Below are 24,230 nucleotides of genomic sequence, written 5' to 3'. Positions count from 1 at the left end.
CAAAAAAAACAACAACCCCAAAGTCTGTTCTGCTCATTTTGCAGCATGGAATTAAGGTTAAAGGGTGTGCTTCTCTTACCAGGTGTGTATCTGGACTCAGCGGTGCTCCAGCCCCCCAGCCTCAGGGCAGAGCCATCCCAGCCAGAGGAGGCAGGGCTGGGCTTCTGGCTGGTGAGGCCAGGCGGTGGTCTGGAGGGGGCCGCCACAGACAGCGCCTTGGGAGGCAGGGGGACCTTCCAAAGCTCATGAGCTAGGGAGGAGTTTGACACACTGCTGCCGGGAGACCACTTTGACTCACTGGGTCTGGCTGCAAGGCGAGAGCAGAAAAACAAAACCCGTTTAACAAAGATTTTCAAGTTTACAATAAATAAATAAATAAGGTAAAGAAAACATTTAAACTTCACTAAAGCAGAGCCAAACTACACACCTGAAGTGCTTTGTGCTGTACTGGTGAGGGAACCGCTGTGGCTGGAGGCACGAATGGATGACCAGGCACTGTTAGAAGGCATCGTGGTGTTCAGTGATGAGGATGGCCCTGGAAACATCAGCAGGAGGGGTCAGTGTGGGTCTGTGCTACCATTACAGTTATTGGGAGGGATCTGGCATGTGCGTGGCCTACCGTTGTTCCTGTCCCTGAGGTGGTCTGTGTCGCGGACGGTGTTGATGGAGAGGTTGTTGATGACACTGCCGGGGGTCACATATGGGTCAGTCTCAGGGTCAATGTTGGGGTAACCTTTCCAAGGCTCCCCGGGCCGGAACTCTGAGAACAAAAAACACAGGCAGACATCAGCAGGGTTCAACGCAAACACTTCGGGGATTCTGGTGGATTTAAAGGCGTCTGTACCTGGGGGCCAGGTGACAGTGTTTCCATGGGGCGGGGGGGAGTTGGCACGAGGTGGCCAGCCATCGCCCACCGAGCCCATTGATTGGCCGGGAGGACTCAGGGGAGAGGGGCCAGGAGAAATTAAGTCATAGAAGGAGGAGTCCTCCAGACGCAGCCCAGACGACATAGCACCTGTGGGACAAACACAAACATATAAACCATTAAAGCCAGAGTTTAAAGTATGCAGTGAGAAAAAGTGTGGGGATGCTTTAGTCACTTTAAAGACCAATATTTTTTCACTGTTTACATAGTAAACACCTCATGGATACCTCCCCCAGAAAGCCAAACAATACCACAGCATGCAGTGTGACAAACTAAATGCTTTGTCTGTACCAGGTTTGCTGGTCTGCTCCGGAGGGTCGGTAGCCCAAAGTTTCTTCAGTCTGGACTGGGGTGGCTCTTTATAGCTCACTCCACCACCACTACCACCACCAACACCCATGTCCAGGGGTACATTCAGGTTAGAATTCAAGTCTGAGAAACAGGACAGAAGAGTACATGTCAACAGATAATCAAGAACTCTCTGCATATTTTAAAAGGTAAAACTAAAATGTAATCCCCAAGATCTATCCTGCTCATGATCATCTTCTTACAAATCTGAGGTCTTAAGTGTCAAATAAAAAGTATCACCTCACTTCTCCACCCAGTCAAACTAGTTTATGATTAGGGTGCCTAATCTGTAATAACAGCAGTAGCAGTTGACTTACTTAAAGGGAAGTTGCTGAAGGATCCAAGAGTGGCAGCATCCTTCAGCATCTCAGGGGTGCTGTGGGACATGTAGTTATCCAGGTACGGCTTGAGGGGCGCGGCCGGCTTCAGCAGCGAGGGGTCCATGTGTCGTGGTGGCTGCATCGGTGATGGAGAGGAACCAATTGGACGTGTCTAAGGACACAAGGTGCACGGTTAGAGAAAGCAACCAAGGAGCTAAGACCACTGGGACAACGAGTGCAATTTAGTAGCACCCAGACACACACCTGTTCAGTCTGACGTCCCATAGGCATGGGTCTCTGGCTTTGAACCTTCTGCTGTTGCTGCTGGAGGAGAAGACGCTGCAGAGAAATAGAATAATGTAAACCCATCGTGTTGTTAATGTTACAGTTAGGAATTATGGCTCCATTTCTGTCATGTTGTTTTCATGTAAAAACTAGAAATAAAAATCTAAAGCTATACACTTCTTTTCCGCCGGTATTCACCTGTAATTGGTTGATCTGGTTGATCTGGTTTAGCTGTGACAGCTGGTTGAGAACAGCCATCTGCTGAGGGCCAAACAGAGGGTTCAGACCGCCATTGCCTCCCGGGTACTTCAACAGGGATGAAGGAACCTGAACAACAACAACAATTTGGGACTGAGTGTTAGAAAACAATCAGGAGTAACAGAGACAAGAACTCACTCTGAGTGTGACCTTTTGTGCGTTTTATTTTTATGTGGGGTACCTGAGCGGGCAGGATGGGTGGAGGCACTTGATTACGAAGACTGGGTTGAGGAGGGGGCTGGGACTGGGGGCCACCTCGGCCCTGTGCTACGGTGTTGCCGCCCAACATTGGGTTTACATTCTAATCGGGGGGGAGACAAAACAACAAAGAAGAAAAATGTAAAACAGTGTAGAAACAACCCTGACAAACAATGAGAATGAACCACACAAGGTTAGACGCTTGTGTGCAGTCAAAACTTGCCATAAGAAAGAAAACAAACAAAAAACCTCCCCCACCATTTGAATATCCCATGACGTCCACTAGAGGGCACACCATTACAAAAAGAGAGCTATTTTTATGGATGAGGCTCAGAGCCAACATCAGTTTCTCTGGAGCAGAGTTAAAGTGGGAATTCTCCACCACTATTACCACGGTTGTTGAATTATTCCAGGCATAAATAGAGCCCATGCTGTGGATAAACATAATTTCTAAACAGGCTAATATCGTTAAAGTTACTAATAAAGCAGCCTGCTGTCGGCATTTTCTTAACCATAACTGCCTGAAAAAGTTTGATCACCCCCCAATCATCTCTCTCTCTCTGATGTCTTAGGTTAGGACTTCATCACACAGCTGTCCCACACCATAAGCAGTACTGCGGGAGAACAGAGCATCATTAACCCCCCAGCAGTGCTCTGTGTACACTTTTCTGGTGGAAACACAGCTTTGTATTCTTTGCTGCTCAAAGGGAAGACTGCCACCGGTAGTCTTGCCCCTACCTAAAAATAATGGCAAAGCTTTGGTATTACCCATGTGAGCAGGGGAAAAATCACTGATTTAATTCTTTCTTCGCATCAAGTGAAAAATCTTCATATCAAACAGGGAATTTCTAACGTCTCAAGACAACTCTCTCTTCATTCTTCTCCACTCACCTGCCCAGCAGCCCCAGAACTAGAGTGGGAAGCAGACGGCCCAGAATTGAGACAAGAGACAGACTGAGCAGAATTGGAGGGGGAAAGGCTCATGCTTTGATTGGAGGAGAGTTCATCAGAAGCTGGGATATCGTAAGCAGAGGGTGAAAGCTGCAGAAGCAAGGCCAGGTGCACAGCAGATGGACGGTAAGCACACAGGGACAGGAAGCACACCAGCAGCAAAAGAAGCACAGAGAGGGAAGAAAAAGAAGAAAGTTAATTTTTTTTTTTTCAAAACCAAAGACAAGTTGAAGGTCGAGGAAAGAATCAAATGTGTGGAAATGAAGGAAATAATTGCAGGGAGTGGACAGTGTGGGGAGCAAAAGAGGTACGAGAAGAATGAGAAGCTAAAAATAAGGACGTGATGGTAGAAACGAGATAGCAGGATGAAATAAGAGTTAATAAGAAGGAGCACACTGTGCTAAAGGAAACGCAGCAAGCCAAACTGAGCCGGAACAGTTTGTACTGACATGTGCTTGCTTCTAATGATAATGATACAACATGATGAGGAAAGAGTGAAATAAAACACTAGTTTTAGACCAGCAAGCTGCACTGCATTTAAACCCCCACTGTGAGGCACTGTACAGCCAGAGGCACACTTCATTCTACACCTACCCCACCATAACAGCAGACTAAGACATTGCCCTTTATGAGAATCAGTTATTTACCTCAAGCCTGCATATACAGCACAGCTCCGGAAAGAATACACCTTGTACATGTAACTCCGCTCATGCTTCTCCATACCTTGTCATAGTAAGAACTGCGATCCATGGTGGAGTCCTTGTGGAGGTGGTGCCGAGACCCAGAATTCTTCCCCATAACTCCATTGAAGTCCCCAATACTGCCCATGTCCATACGCTTGTCCTGCACCATCCCTGCTCCAGTCTTAATGGAGTCATCAGGGGAGTCCCTCTGCAAGAACGAAGCCAAGAAAATGTGATTACGGAGACGGAACAGCATAAATCTTGCATTCTTTGAATCAGGGCTTATTACATTTGAAAAACCAAACACTTCAGCATGCTTTAACGTAGACATGAGTCATCTGTAGGGCTGTTCGATGTAACGATATATATCGGATGACGATATAAAAGCGTCTATTGTTTCATTTTACGCTATCGTTTGTTTCGTGGTGTCGCAAAATAAACTGTTTACGGCAATATTTTTTCATCGTTTTGATGGTCACTGTAGTGGCTCTATTCATTTAAGTTCTCTCTTTCTCTGTATTTTATATAACCACACTACGGACGGACAAGCGCCTGTTTTTATGCGTTGTGGTTAGCAACAACAACGGTAACAGCATCGCGTGTCCGCTTGTTTATGTTCCACATAAATCTTTCACAATAAAGCTCAAGATCCTGTTGAGACTTTTCAAAATAAACTGAATCATGTGAAAGAGCAGATTATTTATGGATGAGAATTAAAAAAGAGCCGCCAGGTGCTAAAAAATAAACCTTAAACTCAAACGTTAGAACAGGCTGTGTAATAAATAATCACAAAGAAAACAGCGGCCTTTACAACTTATGTCTAAAAATGTATAGTTTCATGCATCGGTTAAAACACTCGACTCCAGCTACATGACGCCCAGCTGGAAACACTTCCCACAAGTCGAGCTGCCCGAGATTCACAGAATTTACAGAAAATGTTACATTTTTGTGATTTATATCGTTATCGGGACGATAGAATTCTTATATCGGGATATGAGATTTTGGTCATATCGCACAGCCCTAGTCATCTGGTGGAAAACTAACTTAACGAGTGTCTCATAGTGAATAGAAAGCTTTCCTCTGTACTTACAGCTTCTGTTTTTGCTTCCGAAACACTACTTTCATTAAGAAAGTTATCAATAGCTCCGTGTGTGCTAGAGGGACACAAACACAGGGAATATTTAACTGAATGATTAATAATATTTACAGAGAAGTTCATGCTGCTGAACTGGCCGATGAAGGGTTTCATCCAGGGATCATCCTGTTTGTTGACTGGTTTGTTCATCTGAAACAGAGTGGACAGAGGGGAGCACTGTTAGGACGGCTTTAAAAACTTCTAATAAATAAAGAAGACTCCATCCCTTTATTAAATGGCCTCATTTCAAATAGAAAAAAGTGCAAAGATGAGATAAATGTACCTTAGTAGAGCTTTTATGCTTGTAGTTCCAGGTGACTTGGTCATGGGATCTGCTGTCCTGTTGATTGTTGCTCCACATGCCGATCTCCACTTCCTCTTCCTGGTCCCAGCTATTTCCCATCTCGTCACTACACCATGTGTCCATGCGCTTGGGACCTGGAGCTATCATGAAGGGAGGGAGATGTAGAAATAGATTACTAGCAAGTAAATTCACCTCTTTTCTGCCACACTTTAGTCACACCAGACTGCTTATTATCTACAGATGTTGCAATCAGATGTTTGTAGGGTTTGCTTTGTGCACATACCAGACTTATGCTGACTGCCCCATCCTGACCCAGACTCCCTGCTATCCCTGCCGTCACCCCAACTGTAGCTCTTGTCATTGGGCTTTCCCCAGGCAGACGTCCCGTTGTCCACAGTCACAGGCGGAGCAGCACTAGGCTCCCCCCATGATGCGGATTCCTTCTGTTGGGGGTATGGCTCACCCCAACCTGAAGGAACAAATGAGATGATCACTATGAGGGTACAGTTTCTGTGGTTCAATCTACTTGATGTACTTAAACACTATTTAACATTTGTACAATTCCAATGTTAGGCCAGTGGGAAAGTGGGCTGCATCACATTAAAGGTGGCAAGACCCAACCTGTTTTCCAAATGTACGATAATGTTGCAATTCATATAGATTTCTCCCCACTTAGCTGAAACTGGAGACCAGAGCTTAGAGCAACACTCCCTGGGGAACCCTATATCCACTCACTTATGTAAGCAGTGTTTTTCTTCCACGCTTGTGGATATGCACGTGTCATTGCAGGACATTATACCCTTTGAAATGTAACAGAATGCATGCTCAAGAAAGGGCACGTATGAGTTCAAAAGGCTCTTGTTACAGCCGACCACCCAGGCCCGTTACTTTCTCCCTGCACAGGAGACGTTTGGGGAGATGCCAGGGATGCCTCCCTGTAAAAATAGGACAGATCATGGGGTGGCCTCTGGCACTGATGTCCTGCATCTGACTTGGCTTGTTCATCACATATGCACGTATACACACACAAGAGGACAGACTGACACAAACAGGTAGATACATGTAGCCACAAACAAGCACATCACACAAATACACACAAACTGCCAATCAATAACCCCCAATCTATCACTCCATCCCTGTCCACTTGAGTGCATCAGCTGATACAAGGACTCAGAGGAAATTTTAACCAGTGTGTGTTTGCAAGTGTGTATGAATAAGCCTGAGCATCTGTTTTTGTTTGATTACACGTACATTTTGCAACACCATGAAAGTCTAATTTAGCTACATTTATTGATCATTTCCTTTAAGTGACCCAGACTTTTTACTTCACTAGGTAATAACTGAAATTAAGATGAATCAAGACCCATAAATTAATTTTCTCAATGCAGTAGCTAGGGAGAGGGTCCCACCCTTTCCAGACATCCACTTAGCGCCTCCAGTTAGCTCACTAAACCAGAAACCTTGAATAACCCTAAACAGCCCCCTCCTTTTCTCCTCCTCCGGCCCCTTCCATAGAATAGCTCTCCTACTCGTTTTAGTTTTCCCATCTCACATTGGAACCTGTCCTATTTCCAAGTCAGCAGACCATCTCCTGTGCTACTCACGGTCTCTCTAACTCTCTTTTCCTGAAACCCATCAAAAGCCTGCGTTTCTATAGCAAGCACAATTGGCGGGTGAACAAGAAGAGGAGGAGGGGGGAGGGAAGGGGAAAAAAAAAAGGCGAATGAGAGAAGAGAAAAATCGATGCTCTTAGCATTCCAAAGGGATGACTCAACTGGCTTTTCAAAAAGCCTTCAACACAGACAACACTGTAGGGAAAATGGGAGGGAATGACTGTACGTGTTTGGTCTCCAGCCATGCTTCTGTGTAAATTGGTGTATGCCTTTGTATATATTTGTGAGCGCGTGTATTTACACTGGCTTTGCTTGCACTTTCTCAACCCTTTTAGGACTTCTTCTATCCATCTTAATGAGAGTCTGGGTTAGCCTTGTTCCTCTCTTACAGACTCCATGACGAGGTTTGCACTTCTACCATTTTAAATACTGCCCCAGGCTCCTGACGTAGGTGTTAAATCACATTAATATATTTTTTTAAAAACTCAAAGACAATCTGTGCAAGAATTTGCACATTTTGATGATAAGTTTCCACTCTGGCTAAAATAAAGTGGAATATGTGATTAATAATATATGCTGTAACCTGGCAAACCACATTTTTGTGTGAATAGACGACACAATGAAAAAGTGCGAGTCTGTGGTGTACCGATGTTTCCACCTGTTTTAATGTTGTCTGGGCACGTGCATGCATTCTTCTATGCACAGTCCTTTCCTGTTCTCACAGTCAGGAATGTAAAAGCCACAACTGTGCGTGAGTATTCATATGGTGTGCAAACATTATCCAACCTACCAGAACCGGAGCTTTTGTCCTGGTTAACATGCTGCATTGACATGTGGGTTGGGTGGGACTGGTGCTGAGGGGAGGGGCCCACAGCTTCCTGGTCTGGTTGACCAGTCCTGTTCCACATGTTGACAGACCCACCGCTGTATTTGCCTAGGAGGGAAAATAAATACAATTTTATCAGCTGAATTTATTATTATTATTTTTTAAGTGGAAACAAAGCTAAAGTCTCCGTTTCAACTTGTGTCAAAAGTGCAGACTTGAAACTATAAATCAGTTTAAATTGTGCTGACAGACCAAGTAAAACCAGACTTGCGGCAAATAATTCCCATGGCAACAACATGGCATTTGGTTGTTTAGGAAGAAGAGAAAGGTGTGGGAGCAAAAGAGCCATATCGATTTCGAGTGTTGAAATGTGAGATTTGTGACATTTTGAGTGTTTGGAGTGTACAGTTAGTGTGCATGTTCTGTGCTTGGTGTGTAGTCTACTTGTTTGATTTTGTTGTGCGTCAAAACAATGAGGCGACTACTAAATGTCACAGATGCTTGCCAAAAAGCCACCAAAGGCAGATTGAAGATAAGACACACCCTGGAACTGGATGGGAAATGTTTCTTTTGGAGTGGCACAAATAACTTGTGTGGCATGTTTTTTTGACACCTGGTTGTTTTGTAAATAGTTGTACACAACAACAAATGCCTGAGACACTGCCTGCAATTTAATGCAAATAGTTGCATTGAATTTTGTTATTTGCAAAATTTGTACACAAGTTGTTGAAATTTACTGTTTATATTTGAATTTCAAGTCATAAAAACAGATAAACATGCTTATGGTTATTACAGTAAAAAACAAACAAACAACTTTCTTACTTGGATTTTGTGTTTTTACTTGAGCTTTTAGGTCCAGGTTAGGATAGTGTCAAAAACAGAAAAACTACAGTTAGATGTGAGGTTTGATGAAAAGACTGATCACAAACAAGAGAAGTTAAACACTTTTAAAAGGTGAAATATAAATCTAAAAATCAAAAGTAATTAGTCATCAATTATAGCCTTGAACCCAGCGGGTTGGGCAAACTTGCTGTAAAGTGAGTGTCTACCTGGGTCTCCCCAAGCTGCAGTTCCATCATCGATCTCCATTTTTCGGCGGATGGACTCTGGAGAAGGCTCTTCCCACCCAGTCGACACTTCCTCCTTCTGACCTACTGTGGGCATGGGGCCTCCCAGCCAGCCTGTGATACGAATAAATGAGTGAGTAATCAACTTCTGGTCCTCCCACTGAAAAGTCTTTTCTAAACAGCGTCAAGTCTCTTCCAAAGTTAGCATTAGATGCGATAACTACCTGTGGGCTTGTTTTGACCTTGACTGCCTCTGGACATGTTGGATTCAGGACCTTTTCCCCACTCGTTAGAGGGCTTAGGATTGGGCTCACCCCAGTTCTGGGCTCCAGTGTTGTTCTTCGATGGCTCAGCCCAGCCCTGAGTGGTACTCTGAGGTTTGGGTTTGAGGACTGGCTCTCCCCAGGTGGAGCCTGGATTTGGAGTGCTCACGTCTGGAGTATTTGATCCACCGCTCCCCACCCAGGTGTTACTGCTGCTGGTGTTGGTACGGCTCGGCTCGCTCCAACATCCAGAACCAGACCGGTCACTGTCGCTATCCCAACCTACTGAGCCTGCGCCTTTTTGGGGCTCTCCCCAGTGGCTGTTGGAGCTTGGTCTGGTGGTTTCTCCACTGGCACCCCAGGTGTCACTTACATTTGCACTGCTGGAACCCCAGCCCTGCTGTGGTTTGGAGGTATTACTCCAGGTACTGGATCTAAAACAAAAACATGGGTTTACCTGAAGCCTTTAAAAATATGCCAAGCTTTGAAGCTCCCTCGCTCTCTTTCTTGTATATTTATTTAATTTGATCAATTACCTGTCATCTTTGTTAATGTTGTTGCTCCAGGTGTTGCTGCTGCTGTTATTACCCTTGCAGCTGGCTCCATCATCCCAGCCGCTATGCCCAGCTCCTCCATTCAGTGGGCTTTTGCTGTCCCAGCCAGAAGTTGGTTTCTGCTCTCCCCTGCCAGAACTTCCTGTATCTATGCCTGAGCTGCCTGGCCCACCACCCCAGCCTGCAAATACAGGAAAGATGCATCACTTTCTGTCCTTGTATTATCTAATTTTATTCTTAATAAGATTTATTTATTTATTTATTTTTATTTTAAAAATTCATGCAAATTACCTCCAGATGTCTGGGAGGGAGCTGCCGGTGTCGTTTTGCCCCAGCCGGAGCTTCCACTGCTAAGCTTTCTTTCATCTCCCCTGGTGCCCTGGTTCTGATTGTTATTTGGAGAATTGACATCCCAGGCAGTGTTCTGCCGTATGGGCGTCTGTCCCCATCCAGTGTTGGACAGGACCCTCGGGTCCACTTCAGCCCGGACCAGAAGTGATAGTACTGATGCAGGATTGGGACTTTTTCTGCTCCTTCCCCCCTTTGTCTGGATGCTCTCTCTGTCTGAGCTAGAACGGCCTCCGGAGCTCTCACCGCTTCCCTCGCTTCCCCCAGAGCGACCCCAGCCTCCTGTGACACTCCCCAAGCCATGGCTTCCACTGCCTCCCACTGCTCCTCCCATTCCCATGGCGTCATCCTCCAGGCTTTTCCAGCCATTGTTAGAAGAGCTTCCTTTGTGACTTCCAGCATCTGAAGGGTTGTTACTAGGCGTTGTGGAAGACGACGATGAGGACAAGGACGCACTGCTCCCCCAGGGGCGAGGTATTGCTGCTGGGGGCCCCATCGTCGTTTGGTTTCCATTTCCTGCTGTTTGGCCTGTAGAGCCAAGGATTTGATTTGAGCCAATGCCACAGGACAAGTTGCTCTGAGGCTGGTTTGGGGTGTTGGAGGGCCCCTGGTCCCAGCGTGGGGCCCCAGTGTTATTGTGGTTATTATTACTCTTATAAGCAGCAGTAGAGGGGATTTGGGGGTTCACAGTGTCTGCATTTGGGGGGCCCTTGTCTACAGGGTAGGTAGCTGCGCCCCAAGGCGTACCGAATGCCCCACTGCCCCCCAGTTCTCCTTGGGGGTGCTGGGGTGCTGACGAGGGGTTTCCATTGGCCAGCGGACCCCCGGTCCCTCCTCCAATGGAACCCCAAGAACAATCCCCGCTGAGTTGGGGTGAGGCGGTAGAGTTTGGTGGACTAGAGGTCATTGTGGCATTAGTAGTAGTAGTAGTAGTATTCATTGTGATAGTGTTATTTGGTCCATTGGATTCAGTGTTAAGGTTGGTAGGCTTTAGGCCACCATTTCCACTGTTGCTGCTTAATGTACCATTATTCACCTCGGTGTCTTGCATCATACTGCTGTTGTCTGGAGCTGCCATGCCGCCCCAGCCCAGCAAGGGGGCCTGCTGGGGAGCCATACCTAGTTTGGAACCTATCCCCTGAGCCTGTGGAGGCCGTTGGCCCTGGGATGCTGGATTTGGGATTGAATTTTGTGGCCAGGCACCATGGTTGGCATTTGGGTTTAAAGTGTTTGGGTTTAACCCTCCATTGATGCAGGGGGTGCTTCCGCCAGTGGGGATCACATTGCTGCCTGAAGGGGTGCCCCATACACCACCGTTATTGACAAGCTTGTTGTTGTGGTTGCTCATGTTATTGCTGCCAATACTGTTGGACCCAGCCATGGAGTACTGTGAGGGCTCAGACATGTTATTTCCATTATTTGCACTGCTGATGGTTTCCATACCTGCGCCAACCACCTGATGACTGTTGCCATTGCCATCTCCGTTCATTGAAACGCTGACCATCATGGCAGCATTCCCCAAAGAAGAGGTGGGGGAAGAAGTTGCAGATGACGAAGAAGCATTTGCTGACATCATCATCACTGTTGTAGCAGCAAGATTCCTCTCTGAGCCGATTGAGGAACTAGAGTCTGCGTCCATGCATTCTGATGCCGACTCGGGGTCTGATCCTGATCCACAGCCAGAAGAGGAAGAAGAGGATGAGCAAGAAAAAGATGAGGGAGGCCAGACGGAAGAGCTGGTTGAAGAAGGGTTATTGGGGGTGTCGGTGCTTCCGTCTACTAGGGCTTTGCCCCAGTTGCTGTTGCCGTCACTGCTGCAGGGAGAGCCAGACGACCAGGGGGGAGGCTCATACTGCGAATCCAAGCCAGGATGATCCAGACCTGGTGAGAGATTGGAAACAGAAGATATTGTTTGAACACGGAAAAAATAAAGTTAAAAACACAACATTAGTAACATTTACCAAATTTAAAAAACAGGATAATTAAATCCCTCAAAGTTGCATGCATATATATATATATATATATATATATATATATATATATATATATATATATATATATATATATATATATATATATATATATATATATATATATATATATATATATATATATATATATATATATATTTTTTTTTTTTTTTTTTTTTTTTTTTTTATTTATTTATTTTAATTTCCCTCCAAGCTTCAGCTGCCCTACTGTTCTGGATGTGCTCACTGCCAGGGCTGAGCTTGGACACAGCTGCCACCATTTTGTAACCACAGCAGGACCCAAAAGCATGCCAAAGCAATAAAACTTGGATTCAGTGAGGTGGAGGATGAGCATCAGCAGGAGAGAAGTGATGGAGGGAATAGGGGAGACGGCAACAAAGTGTGAAAAAAGGAAATATGGAGGAAGAAAGAGGGGAGCAGTTGGCAAAGGAAATGAAGTGGTGGCAACTTAAATTATTCAGACTTTTAAACCCTTTTCTCACCCAAAATATAATAAAAAAATAAAATTAGACCTGGCATGTTTCTAAAATTAGACTGCATAGAACAATGCGATACAGGTTTCTGTACAAACACCCATTGAGTCTCAGATGTGAGTGGAAAAGCAACAGAAAGTAACTTTACTGTGCAAAGAAGTATCAAAGGAAAATTTTATTTAGACAGCCACAACCAGGCTACCACAGACTACGGCTACGTACCAGGCTACGGCATCGGCTCAACAAGGCACCGTTTTACAATCTGAATCAGAGCTTACAACATTCTTCATTTAAAACAGCAGCTGCCCTTTTCTAGCCATGTTTCTTCACCAGATGCCTGAACCTAACCTGGTAACGTGCGAGTCTCTTTAACCAAACGGCTGCCCACTTGGTCCCAACTTAAAAGTCTCTCAAACATAAAATGGTTGCCAGCTCTCGCTGCTTATCGCATTTGCTTGCCAAGTCTTCTTTTCCACCCTTTGACACCCACTTTCTCTCTCATTCATCTCTCTCTGTCTCTCGTATGTCAGAAATAAAATTATCAGCCAAGGTCAAGTCAGACTGAGTCTAACTCATCTGATGACTGCTCAGAGACTAAAGAAGGTACTTGAAGGAGGACTGAATTGCAGAAGACAGAGTATCAAAGAAGACCATGTGTAGTCACCTGTTTGATTAGGGGAGTGGCTGACGGAATCCCGAATGGGAGCCATGCCTGGAAACAGAGGAAAGACTGTCAAAAAGGCTGAGGGGCAGAAAACAGAGCAGAGAAAATGTTAGAAACAGTCATGGCAAAAAAAGGAAAAAAAGAAAAGAGACAAGCAAAGACAAAAGAAAACGAGAGCGTGAAAGTAAGAGCTTAAAGTAAGACAAGTGCAGAGGGTTTAGTGGTGAGATGCTGTTTTCTGAATCTAAGTTAGCAGGTAAAGGTGGTTATCCAGCTCAAAGGAATTAAAAACCCAATTAAAACTCCCCATTCGGCATCTTAACAAAGATAAGCAATTTTTTTTTATAAAATAATACTCAGGATCTTTTCCTTTTAGCGCTGGTAACAGAATGACTGCCGACCTCTAAGTAGCAACAAATAATCTTATAACATACATTTTTGTTGGATTATAACCAATTTTTAGAAATGAACCATCATTTTGGATGCAGATGAGGACAGCTGCCACTGTGAATCAAGTATAGCCTCATACAAATTTCACAAATCCTCACTTTGGCAGAACAAGAGCTAAGACATCAGGAGCTATGAGCGAGAACATACCTACATGTTAATGTTCAGTGCCATTTAAATATAACAGCATAATCGTTTTCTTGCTTTATTTAAAAGACAATGTTCTTGTGTGTTAAGCAAGTGACATCTGTTCCCTTTTCCTTCTCTTCACAGGTTACCTATAAGTGCCGCTGGTGGCTGTGACACCTGGCTGGGCAGGAGGGCGTCCCCGGGCTGACTGGAGAACAGGTGACCTCTGGATCCCAGGTCGAAACAGGGGAGGTCAAACGTCAGAGCTCAGAGAGCACAGCCTCAAGGGTCTGAGGTGAAGAGGCAGGGCTTGTCAGAGCGGGCAGCAGGCTGATCAGCCCCCCTTGGCATCGCTGAGGACTGTACGTGTGCGTGTATGCTATGTGTGGGGAGGGGAAAAGGGGGGAGGTTGAGTAGAATAAGGACTCTGTCTTGACTTGGTATGCTCTGGCACTGCAGGAACAGAAAGAGAGAAGAGGAGAGAGAAAAATGTGTGAATGCTACAGGATATATCCATTTTAAATCATTTCAAAAAGACTGTCAGCAACTGGTAGGGATGGGAACCGATTATCAATATATTGATATGATAAATTAGTCATTCAGATTTTATATCGATATCTATTTTTGATTGCCATTGGATTCTCATTGGCTCTTTTTTGAGAGTAACCACCATTGCAAAGCAGCAATAAAGAAATTCATGCACGTTATTTGCATGTTGTGGGTCAAATGTTTGTGCATGTTTGTTGAGCTACTTCTTTTTGTGATCAGTGATGGAGTCATTACTCAAAAGTAATTTTTACACATATTACACAGAACACTTTTCTTGAAAGTAAAAAGTTTTTTTTATTTATTTACTCCCAGACAAAAGCAATTAGTTACACTACTCGTTACATTACTTTCACGTTACTCTGTAAAATTACTGAAACACATCATCTCATATTCACCATTTAACAATATAAACCTGAGGCTCCAACCCCCCACATACACCAACAAAAATCCTTGAAGACACATCTCTAAGACCTTTCTCTGGGTTTTTGGCTAGCTTAGTGTTAGCATGCTTGGCAGATGCTTACAAAGAACTAAACTTGTGTTAGCAGCATAATGCGGTCGTTTCTGTCCGGGATGCAGTTTTCCACTCCATCATTTATCTTGTCCTGTTGTGCAATAAAAATAAGTGTCCGTATCTCTAGACTGCATCGCTATTTTCTGGGAACCGGTTTTCTACAAGAACCTGTTCTCGATTCCCATGCCTACCAACCACTAAACCACAACATGCTTAAGGCACATGATAACTACCAGAAATCCACTGCTCCTACAGTCAAAGCCTCAAGAGGTATCGTTTTGGTCAAGCACAGCTGTAAAGGAAACATGGTGGCTACCACTTTCCCTGAGCCACTGTATTTACTTAAGGGATTGAATGAAGACTACTTTGTTTGGATTCTGTGTCACTAACATATGAAGATGGCATTATCCTTTCTCCTGTCGAGAGACTATGGAGCAGGTGGAGTCAGCCAGGTTAGTCAGAAATCCACTAGCAATAAGCAGACACAGACACACACACACACACACACACACCTTCTCTTGGTGAAGGGCGGGGTAGGGTGAACATCTACAGGGAAGACTAGATTAGGGTTATACAACAAGCTTAAAGCAGCTCTGCACTAGGACACCAAGGCAAGGAAAACCTCTTACCTCGAGCAAAGCAAAAGGACGAGTAAAGGGACAAATGCAACACTATACATTGAGATATGGGGATACAAATAAAGCCACAAATCAACAAAGGGGAGAGTGACATAGGCAACCTTCATTGAAAAAGGCCCAGTGCATTTGACAGGAATAAGTAAAGTGTTTGTGCGAGTCTCCTGACCTTTTTCTTGGTGCAGGATAGAGTGCGTCAGCTTTCTGCCTGCTGCAAGCAGTATACAGGTCTATTTATAAATCTCCAGTTCAAATAGCAACCAGTCTGTTCACAAGCCAACATGATAAAAGAACAAACAAACCCATGTGTGCACACGAGCAAATGCGCTGGCAAAATTGAAGCAATGGAAATACGTTTTTACAATTTAAGTATTCACTGGCAGCTGGGGTGCTTTTTGTGGCGAGAATAACTTCAAATAAGATGCATCCTACAGCAATTCACACCAGGAAAAAGATTCAACCAGACCAGCAACCAGTGTTCTGAGACAACACGCTGACCAGAAACACTTAGAGGCTTAATCCCACCTTTATTAACTCTCAGCTCACTAGTTTAAACTGGGCACACAGCCAGCATCTAGACATACACCCTGCCAGAAGCTGCTTAAGCACCCTCTGGAACCAATCAAAAACACATACAACAATGATATCATGATTACTAAAACTCTTTCCCTTCTCCTTTCCCAGGAAAGTGACACAAAAATATTTTAAAGAGAGAGCGCTATCCAAAAGAGAGAACAAAGTTAAACAAAACAAGACAGAGCAGAAATACAGAGCCTTTACTGTGGAATAGACCTGCTCCCTCCGGCAGCCACGGCACTCAAAGTGCAAGATCCTTCCAGCAAACTGAGCTGTTTACTTCCCAGAGTCTTGGCTCAACCTTCCTACATGGAAAGACCTCTGTCAACTCCGAAGCATCTGCTTCAAAGCAGGTATGCAGGGAAAACCGCTTATATCCTTATAAGGCAGTGAAATCCAAATTAATGACATTGAACATCACTAACTGAGCTACTAGAACAATATTTTATCTATATATCCATTTATAAATATATTTATATATAAATTACTCAACTTTTCATCAGATTATCCACAGTGTTGTTCATGTGTGCCAACATGTGCCCAGCTTTTGGTGTCCACACACGCTTAGATATACTCTGACAAAGCCTACCTACTTATCTGTGTAAGGTATGAAAGCACTTTGTGTTTTTCTGAAATGCACCTCGCCATTTTCTTTGAGACAGCTCACACAGTTTTGAAATCAGCTACATTGTTGAGGCGAATAGCTGCAATGACTAATGTTGTATAAATTCTCAAGATAACATAATGTAACCAGATGAATGTATAAAAGACGCCCGAAGCTTCCACATGTGAAAAGCGGCTCAACCTTTCATTCTTTTTTAAGGTCACCAGGGGGCGATGCCAGAGATTGCAAAATAACTCCCAGCGCTATAGAAGTTTATAGAAGAAACAAGGTTTCTAATGCCTGAATTATCCTTCAGCGGAAAATCTACTTCATAATCCGGAATTTAACCGGAAGCCCATCTTAACCCTCCACATAAAATCATAAGGACTTCCCGAGAAATGCAACTGTACTTCAGGTCAGCGCAGTTCGCAACGACCGATTGGTGTGGAAATTTACAGCTTAAGATTGAGAGGGGTGTCCAGATACATCATATATCACGGCGTCGATTTCCTACTAAAGCATAATTCAGGCATAACTCTACCTATATAAAAACTGTTCTATAGTATTTTTACAGGAAGGAGGATTACCTGGTGTATGTTTGTGAATCCTCACACTGACCTGCTAATTTAGCAGTCAGAACCCCCCCCCCCCCCCACACACACACACCCCTCCCTCCTCTTCGTCATATCCATTTTCAAAAGACAAGGATAGTAACAGTAGAAACTTATCTCCAGTCTTCAAAACACAACTTTATAAGATAATGGGTGAGGTCATGGTGGCTACAGCCGATGTTTATACTGTCAAATTTAACAGATGTAACATTAGTAGGCATCTTGGTACCATTCCAACATTTGAGTCTGTGTTATGTTAATAAAAATAAAAAACCACCATCATGACTGGGTTTAAACTTAGTTGGTTCCAGTTACAAATAATTACTGGGAGAAACTGGTGAGGCGCCTTTACTATTGTGTAATACTTTCTGACTTTACATCTAAAAGATCTGTAGATGAATATATGCATGCCTCTAAATCCAAACCCTTTAATGCCAAGTAATTTTCTAAACTTGCAGTTTTCACTTATTAAAATGGCCTTTTCCCAATGTACCCAGTTTTATTTTTACTGGAAAAAACAAAACGTCAGCATCACCAAGGTGTATAAGCTTTGTTACTGCTGCTGCTCAGAACATCAAGTACAGTTTGTTCCTATTTGCTTCCATTTGAGTAAGGCTTTTGTAGGGGCCCCTGGAGTTGGCATCAACTTAAGTGCTGCTATCACCTTACAGACAGAAAGTTAAGAGGGGAGGAGAGTTTAGGGACAAGATACAGGATTAGAAGGAACTGAATAATACAATGAAAACCTTTTTTTCCCCTCAACGGTAAGGAGGAGAAAACAAAAGATAAGAGAAGTGAAATTTGAGAGGCAGAGACCTGTCACTGAGGCTGATGGGCCAGGAATGCAGCTGCAGCTTCTAACATGTATAAGTAACTTCCTCAATTCAGCGGCACATGAATCGAGCACAGTGAACACATTTGCTGCTTCACAGACAGAGTCAAATTAAACAATGTGAAAGAGACAATGAGGCCTTGAATGGAGAAGATCAGCAAAATTTACCAATTAATGCAAATACATTTAAAACATGAAGGAGAAGGGGATTAAAGCCAAGGGACATCTGAATATTTAAAAGCCTGCTTTTGTTCTTTTTTTTCCCTTTAAAAAAATAAAAAAAATAAAAAAATAAAGCAACACATGGTAATGAATCTGATGCTATTCGAAAGTCTTCTGTTTAATCCCAAATTGTTAAACTGCAGATGGGATAGTATAAATCTAAAACTAATAAAAAAAAAGTTTTCCTGTAACATGTAAAACGTTTAACTGGTTGTGAAATTCTGGAAGACCTAAACGTTAAGTACCCGCCAAAGTTCTGCATTTTCTGACATGTTAGAGACGTTTATTAGCCTGAACGCATAGTTTTTTTTAGATGACTGCTCTGCGTTTAATTTGACTCTTGAGCGACTGTCAGCTCAACATTTCTTTTAACTAAAGGCCCTCTTCATGTGTCCTGCTGTTGCTATGCAACTGCAAATCTATTTGAAGCATGGTGCTTTGCTGCCAAAAGCGGACACATTTTTTTAAACATCATCTGTATCCCAGTAAAGCACAACAGGCCCTCAGAAATAAAAGATATTAATAGTTGCACTAAGAGGGTGGCGGGAGAGATACACACAGGTAGATATACATTGCAGGATGGATTCAACTATATAGCTTTGTCTAGTGTTAATAACTTGAGATGCACTAAAGGCTTTACTTAAGCAATTCTGCCAGTGTATATCATTAGCTCATTAGGGCTGCCACGATTAGTCGACTAGTCACGATTATGTCGACTATTAAAATCGACGACTAATTTAATAGTCGACGCATCGTTTGAAGCTTTGTAAGATCACAAAGGACGCAGGAATGAGTAGTAGGATTTAAGAGTGTAATAACGGACTGAAACAGAAGATGGCAGCACTGCATGTACAAGGATGCCAGCTGCCGTTAAACCCCGAAGAAGAAGAAGCTGTGTCCCAGAATTCATAGCGCAGCCCAGCGCAGTTGTCAACAATGGCGGCAGCTAGTAGTTTTAACTTTACTCTTATTTTTCTTTCTGGGTCACAAAATAAACGTTTAACATATTTTCAGGCGAGAATGTAGCTGTGTAAACCTCAAATATCTGCTCAGTTTATCAAGACACCGCATATTTTCAAAAGTGCTCCGACGTTTTCGGAGACGTCTGTTACCCACTAGCTCGTTAGCTAGGCGGGGGCAAGGCTAACTAGAGCCGTGAGAACACCGGACTCCCGGCAAATCGTTTTCAAACCCACCGCCGTCTTTCGCTAGTCAGGTTAAACATATATATAAGTCACTTAGATAACTTAAAAATGTTATTGTTTGGCTTTCTTTAGTATTTTATTTGTTCCTGAGTAAATCGGTTTGGCTGAGATTAAAGTTATAGTTTTTGCACAGCTAAAACTGTCAAGCAGACAGCTGATTATCAGAAGTGTGAGACGCTGGAGAATATACTCCGGTGTCCTGTTATATTTTAGAACGCAAGGAGTTTATTAAACTTCACCGAAACAATCTGCAAATTTCATTAAAAATTAATAAACTACCATCTTGTCTTTATTTTTAGTTAGCACAAACACTTCAAGCTGTAAGCTAATGATAGTTATATAAGACCAGATGCTGCTGGTGCAATAAGCTGTACGCTGTACGTCCAATGGATGATGATCTGATTAGTCGACTAATCGCAAAAATAATCGGTGACTAGTCTACTATCAAAATAATCGTTTGTGGCAGCCCTATAGCTCATTTGATATTTGCTTTTATCAAACATGACAGACTAGCAGCTATCTGAGCTGTGACATCATCTGTGACCTCGCTGATGGGCATGCATCTCTCCAGCAGATATTTTTCTTTGGAAGCAACAACCCCTTGAGACCGTGCATCCTCATGTGGGGACATGACATTCTGGATTTTCTGCATCTTATACATTATTAAGCAATGCTGACCTTATTGTTTTCTTCTAAAATAAAGCAATTGTCCCCCCATACGAGGACATACTTTTAAGTGTCCAACAACTACATACCAAAACAAAGACTACCTACTTAAAGATATAGTAGTTTATATATTTGCAGTCCAACCAATCACAAATATGCAATAGAGATGAAAATGCAAACCAAACAAGTGCTCGGGTCACGAGAGGTTAAGATATGAGCACAAGTCTCTTTCACTCTTTAGAATTAGTATGGCTGAAAAGGGTCGATAGAGATCATTACTCCTGAGCTTTGAGTGGTGTTCAGTGTCCCAGGCATGCTCTGCATTATCAGATACAACGAGCTGAGATTTGATTAAAGAACGATAATTTCATTCATCTTCTTGTTTAACAGCAGATGTAACATAAACACTACAAAGTGCATTATTACAGCCTGGAAAATTATTTTCCATTTGAAATCTGTGTTCAAGGATTATTTTCAGGTGAAATCCTCCCAAATTTCCTGGAGCTCAAAACTCTTCTGTTAGGGAAGACCCTGTTGTCGTGGCAACATTCTTCAAAACACTCCCAATTCCTCTGGGCTTGTCCAAGCAAGATGACGCCAGTGCTGGGAGCACATGCCCTTGTCTCTCAACTCCCAACAGCCCTTTGTTAATAAATAGCCTAGAGACCCAGCGAATGCAAGCGAGCGATCTGCATCTTTCCTGCTTCAATTCTCCCATTTGGCGTAAGGTAAGCATGACAGACGTGAGGTGAGCATGAGAAGGACTGAGCAAATAAGTGCAGATGTGACTGAGTCGTGTTCGTCCATCTCTTTTTCAAAACAACATGTGTGTGAGATTGCCATGTGCAGCAGGAGTGTGTGCAGAAGCAGATAAGGACAGTCGTCACAATCCACCACTAGTACTTCAACTTTGGGAGGAGTTTGGAGGGGCACCCACTCTCATCAAGGTCAGACCAACAGCCAACTAAAAGCAACAGCTTCAGGTTTTGCATATGACTCAGTCATTTTGTCCATAATTTAGTCATCCAATTGATTTTACTCTAACATATCCACCCACACCCAGGTTTTATCTACACTACAAACAGCATAAAATTAGTCAACAGTGTTTGATTTTCCCTTTCAAGCTTGTGTTTGAACCTCGGCAGCGAGGAGACTTTCTTCAGTCTTCTGGAAGCTCGGCATGATTTGCTTTGTCATCTTGTGCCAAGTTGTGTCTCAAAACTAAACTCCTGCAGTGTTCTGAAACTGTAGGATCTTTGTCCATCTGGTGCAACAGCAGCCATTGTGATATACCAAAGAGCAATCATGGGCTTAATCATACCAATTACAATACTGCACTAGCATCTGGTTACATTTTCATGTCGATTATTACACAGGGTTTTTCCAGAGTTAAAACGGGCCTTTGGGAGCCACCAGACATGCAAACACGACTAGTTCATATTTAGTTAATTTAAAAAAAAAACAAAAAAAAACTGTTAGCCTATATATTTTTGGCTGCATTATAAACCAAAATGTATTTAAGCCTCAGTAAATCTGGTTAAAAACATTTAGTTACAGTACTGGTGATTTTTTTTTTGGGGGGGGGGGAACCAAAAACCACTGTTGTGGGTGGCATACTTAAAAAAAAAAAAAAAAAAATCTATATATGCAGTAAAAAGCCTGCCATGAGAACTGGAAAGTGCTTAAGGTACGCAGTCAAACCACTAAACACAGGGTTACACACAATTAGCCCAAGCAACATGAGCACATGGCTAATTAGCATAACATTACATAAAGGCACTACCCAAGCTATTTTCCCCTAACCATTACAAAATAGTACAATCTATATTTAGCTTCACAACACACATACACAGAACTATAACACAAGACCTTGTCATTTATATTGTCATTTCAGCGAAGTTACACCCCTGATATTTGGTGATTAACCTGGCGAGTCAGGGCCAGTCCTCCTACAGACTCCAGTTACAGCAAGGCAATGTCCCCCCTCTCTGTGTCATCAACGCATGGCCTTTATTTAGGAACAACAAGTGGCGGCACTTTTACAGAGCATGTCATTACAGAGCTTAAATTCTGAACTAGATTATTTAGTACTGCATCTACTATACCAAGAAACAGAGGGAACTACATATCCAGGATGGCAGAGGGGAGTGAAAACTAATAGAGAGAGACGCACTGAAAGACATAGTCAAGGTCAGAGACTGACACTATCAAACTTCCTGCCTACAGTAGCCATGACAGTAGTTTTACTTGTAACAGTAGTAGAACCGTGCTAACAGGAGTCAGTGGAAACTAAAAGCAATTCAAATGGAAAACACACCGACGTCACAAGTCAAAGTACACCAGCACTGTCACTGGAGTAAAGCACTACACAGCAAGGACAGAAAAACCTTTAGAACCCAAAGCAGGCAGGGAAATGTAGGGGAAATAAGGCTGAAATTTAATTATTAACTTTGAAACAATTTTAGAAATGAACAACAAGTGGGTTAGATCTTGTCTAAGCTGATATTTGCTTATTTCTATTATCTCCTGACAGGAGACAACCACAACCACACAGAACTGCAGCACTCGGGGTTGTGAAACTATTAAGTTTATGGTGAACCTTTTCTACTACCTGAAGTAGAATTCTGTTGATATGCAATATCAATCATACTACGCATAATTGCATTGGGTGCTTAGGAAAAATTTGCCTATTGAGCACAGAGAGCTTGCTTCTTTTTAATGGCACATTGCTCAATACAGAGAAATGGCTCTATGCGAGCTTTCAGAAGAAGCAGGCACTGATAAATCACACATGGGCTCCTAACAGAGAACGTACTTCTGCAATATCAAATCAACACAAATTGGCCCGGCAGTGGGAAACTGCAATACTTTCAGTGGAAGTGTCTCGTAATTTTACAGATATCCTTTATACAAATGAATGTAAATAAATTATAAGCTGGTTTTGGTTATTTTTATTTTGAAATCAATTTTTTTTAAAAAGGAAAGAATTCCTGACACCACGCCTCACCTTTTGTCCAGTCCTGTACCTTATCCTCCTTCCTTTTCACACTCTCCGTCTCTCTCTCTCTTCCATCCACTGTTCTTCCCTCTGTGGGTGTGTTCCCTGTGGACAACAAAAGACATTGTTTCTCTGTCAATGATTTATTTAACACAAAAAAGGGTTATTTTATTACACAAAAACCTATAATCCCGGGTTCCCAAATGTACAAATAACAAAACTGTCATCCTTAGTTTTATATCACTTCAAAAGAATCATCAAAAATAGAAACCCTGATGTTGGGACATCTTTTAATTAGTATAGTTTGTGTTGTAGTTTTGTAGTCATCCTGGTTTCCTGCTCAGAGAGTGTTAAGTTAAGCAGCACTGGCCCTGGTGGGTGTGCCATTTAGGCCGCAGGAGAAAGCTACAGGCTTCAGTCTAATCCAATAATGAGATTAGCGCACAGCACTTACCTCCGCTTTACACAGACGGGCACACACAAACAAGACAGATGCATTGATATACAATATAGTTTGGCACCTCGTTTCCGATTTAATCGCAAATTTAAAAAAAAAAAAAAAGTGAAATCTGTAAAATAATTTAAAAAGCATTAAATCACCAGGTTTACTAAAAAACAAACATTTAAAATGGTAGATTTTCAGTTAAAGTATGTCACATTTACAGTGAAGCCAAGCCGATAGATAGATCGATCGATAGATATGATAGTTCAGTGACTGCTAACCAGCCACCACCACCTTCCAGTCTTGTGTCCCATGGTTGGACGTATTCCAATGCCATGGTCTTACACTGCAGTTGCTGACTGTAGCGTCCTACTGGGAGCCTGGGCCGCTCTAACCAGAAGCTGCAGCAGAAACTGGTACTGCTCTGCTGTAGCTTTCTGAGACTGCAAACCAAACTGTCTACCTTCCCCAGATGCGGTCCAACACGTTGGCGCTGGAGCTTTTCCATACGACGACACACTCATTGGAGATGTGACTGGTTCCTTCTCCTTTATTTACTCTTGCCACGTATAGGCTATATGGTGTTATTTAATG

The 24,230-nt window shown here is 43.0% G+C and overlaps 1 protein-coding gene across 5 annotated transcripts in view; it reads right to left on the bottom strand.

Annotated features, from left to right (window-relative positions):
* Positions 1 to 24,230, bottom strand: part of LOC309705518 (trinucleotide repeat-containing gene 6A protein-like) — a 40,058-nt gene that overhangs the window by 6,603 nt on the left and 9,225 nt on the right. For 2 of the 5 annotated variants that reach the window (XM_082531410.1, XM_082531411.1), the window contains exons 3-25: positions 23,204 to 23,299; positions 13,932 to 14,235; positions 13,207 to 13,254; positions 10,022 to 11,959; positions 9,713 to 9,911; positions 9,138 to 9,610; positions 8,896 to 9,027; positions 8,669 to 8,692; positions 7,811 to 7,954; positions 5,691 to 5,876; positions 5,387 to 5,547; positions 5,176 to 5,253; positions 4,009 to 4,176; positions 3,226 to 3,375; positions 2,318 to 2,437; positions 2,077 to 2,205; positions 1,858 to 1,932; positions 1,591 to 1,765; positions 1,217 to 1,357; positions 845 to 1,015; positions 620 to 760; positions 428 to 535; positions 80 to 307 (exon numbers count right to left, since the gene is read on the bottom strand). In XM_082531410.1, the coding sequence (XP_082387536.1) occupies positions 80 to 307; positions 428 to 535; positions 620 to 760; positions 845 to 1,015; positions 1,217 to 1,357; positions 1,591 to 1,765; positions 1,858 to 1,932; positions 2,077 to 2,205; positions 2,318 to 2,437; positions 3,226 to 3,375; positions 4,009 to 4,176; positions 5,176 to 5,253; positions 5,387 to 5,547; positions 5,691 to 5,876; positions 7,811 to 7,954; positions 8,669 to 8,692; positions 8,896 to 9,027; positions 9,138 to 9,610; positions 9,713 to 9,911; positions 10,022 to 11,959; positions 13,207 to 13,252 (4,987 nt within the window). In that variant the 5' untranslated portion in view covers positions 13,253 to 13,254; positions 13,932 to 14,235; positions 23,204 to 23,299. The remainder of the gene's footprint in view (positions 1 to 79; positions 308 to 427; positions 536 to 619; positions 761 to 844; positions 1,016 to 1,216; positions 1,358 to 1,590; positions 1,766 to 1,857; positions 1,933 to 2,076; positions 2,206 to 2,317; positions 2,438 to 3,225; positions 3,376 to 4,008; positions 4,177 to 5,175; positions 5,254 to 5,386; positions 5,548 to 5,690; positions 5,877 to 7,810; positions 7,955 to 8,668; positions 8,693 to 8,895; positions 9,028 to 9,137; positions 9,611 to 9,712; positions 9,912 to 10,021; positions 11,960 to 13,206; positions 13,255 to 13,931; positions 14,236 to 23,203; positions 23,300 to 24,230) is intronic. The other 3 variants (XM_082531412.1, XM_082531413.1, XM_082531414.1) reach the window with 3 other exon arrangements.

Source organism: Aulonocara stuartgranti (assembly GCF_965226115.1).
Source record: "Aulonocara stuartgranti genome assembly, chromosome: 4".
NCBI lineage: Eukaryota > Metazoa > Chordata > Actinopteri > Cichliformes > Cichlidae > Aulonocara > Aulonocara stuartgranti.
Note: the sequence above shows the minus strand (reverse complement) of the source record. Positions and strands in the feature narration are given on the sequence as shown.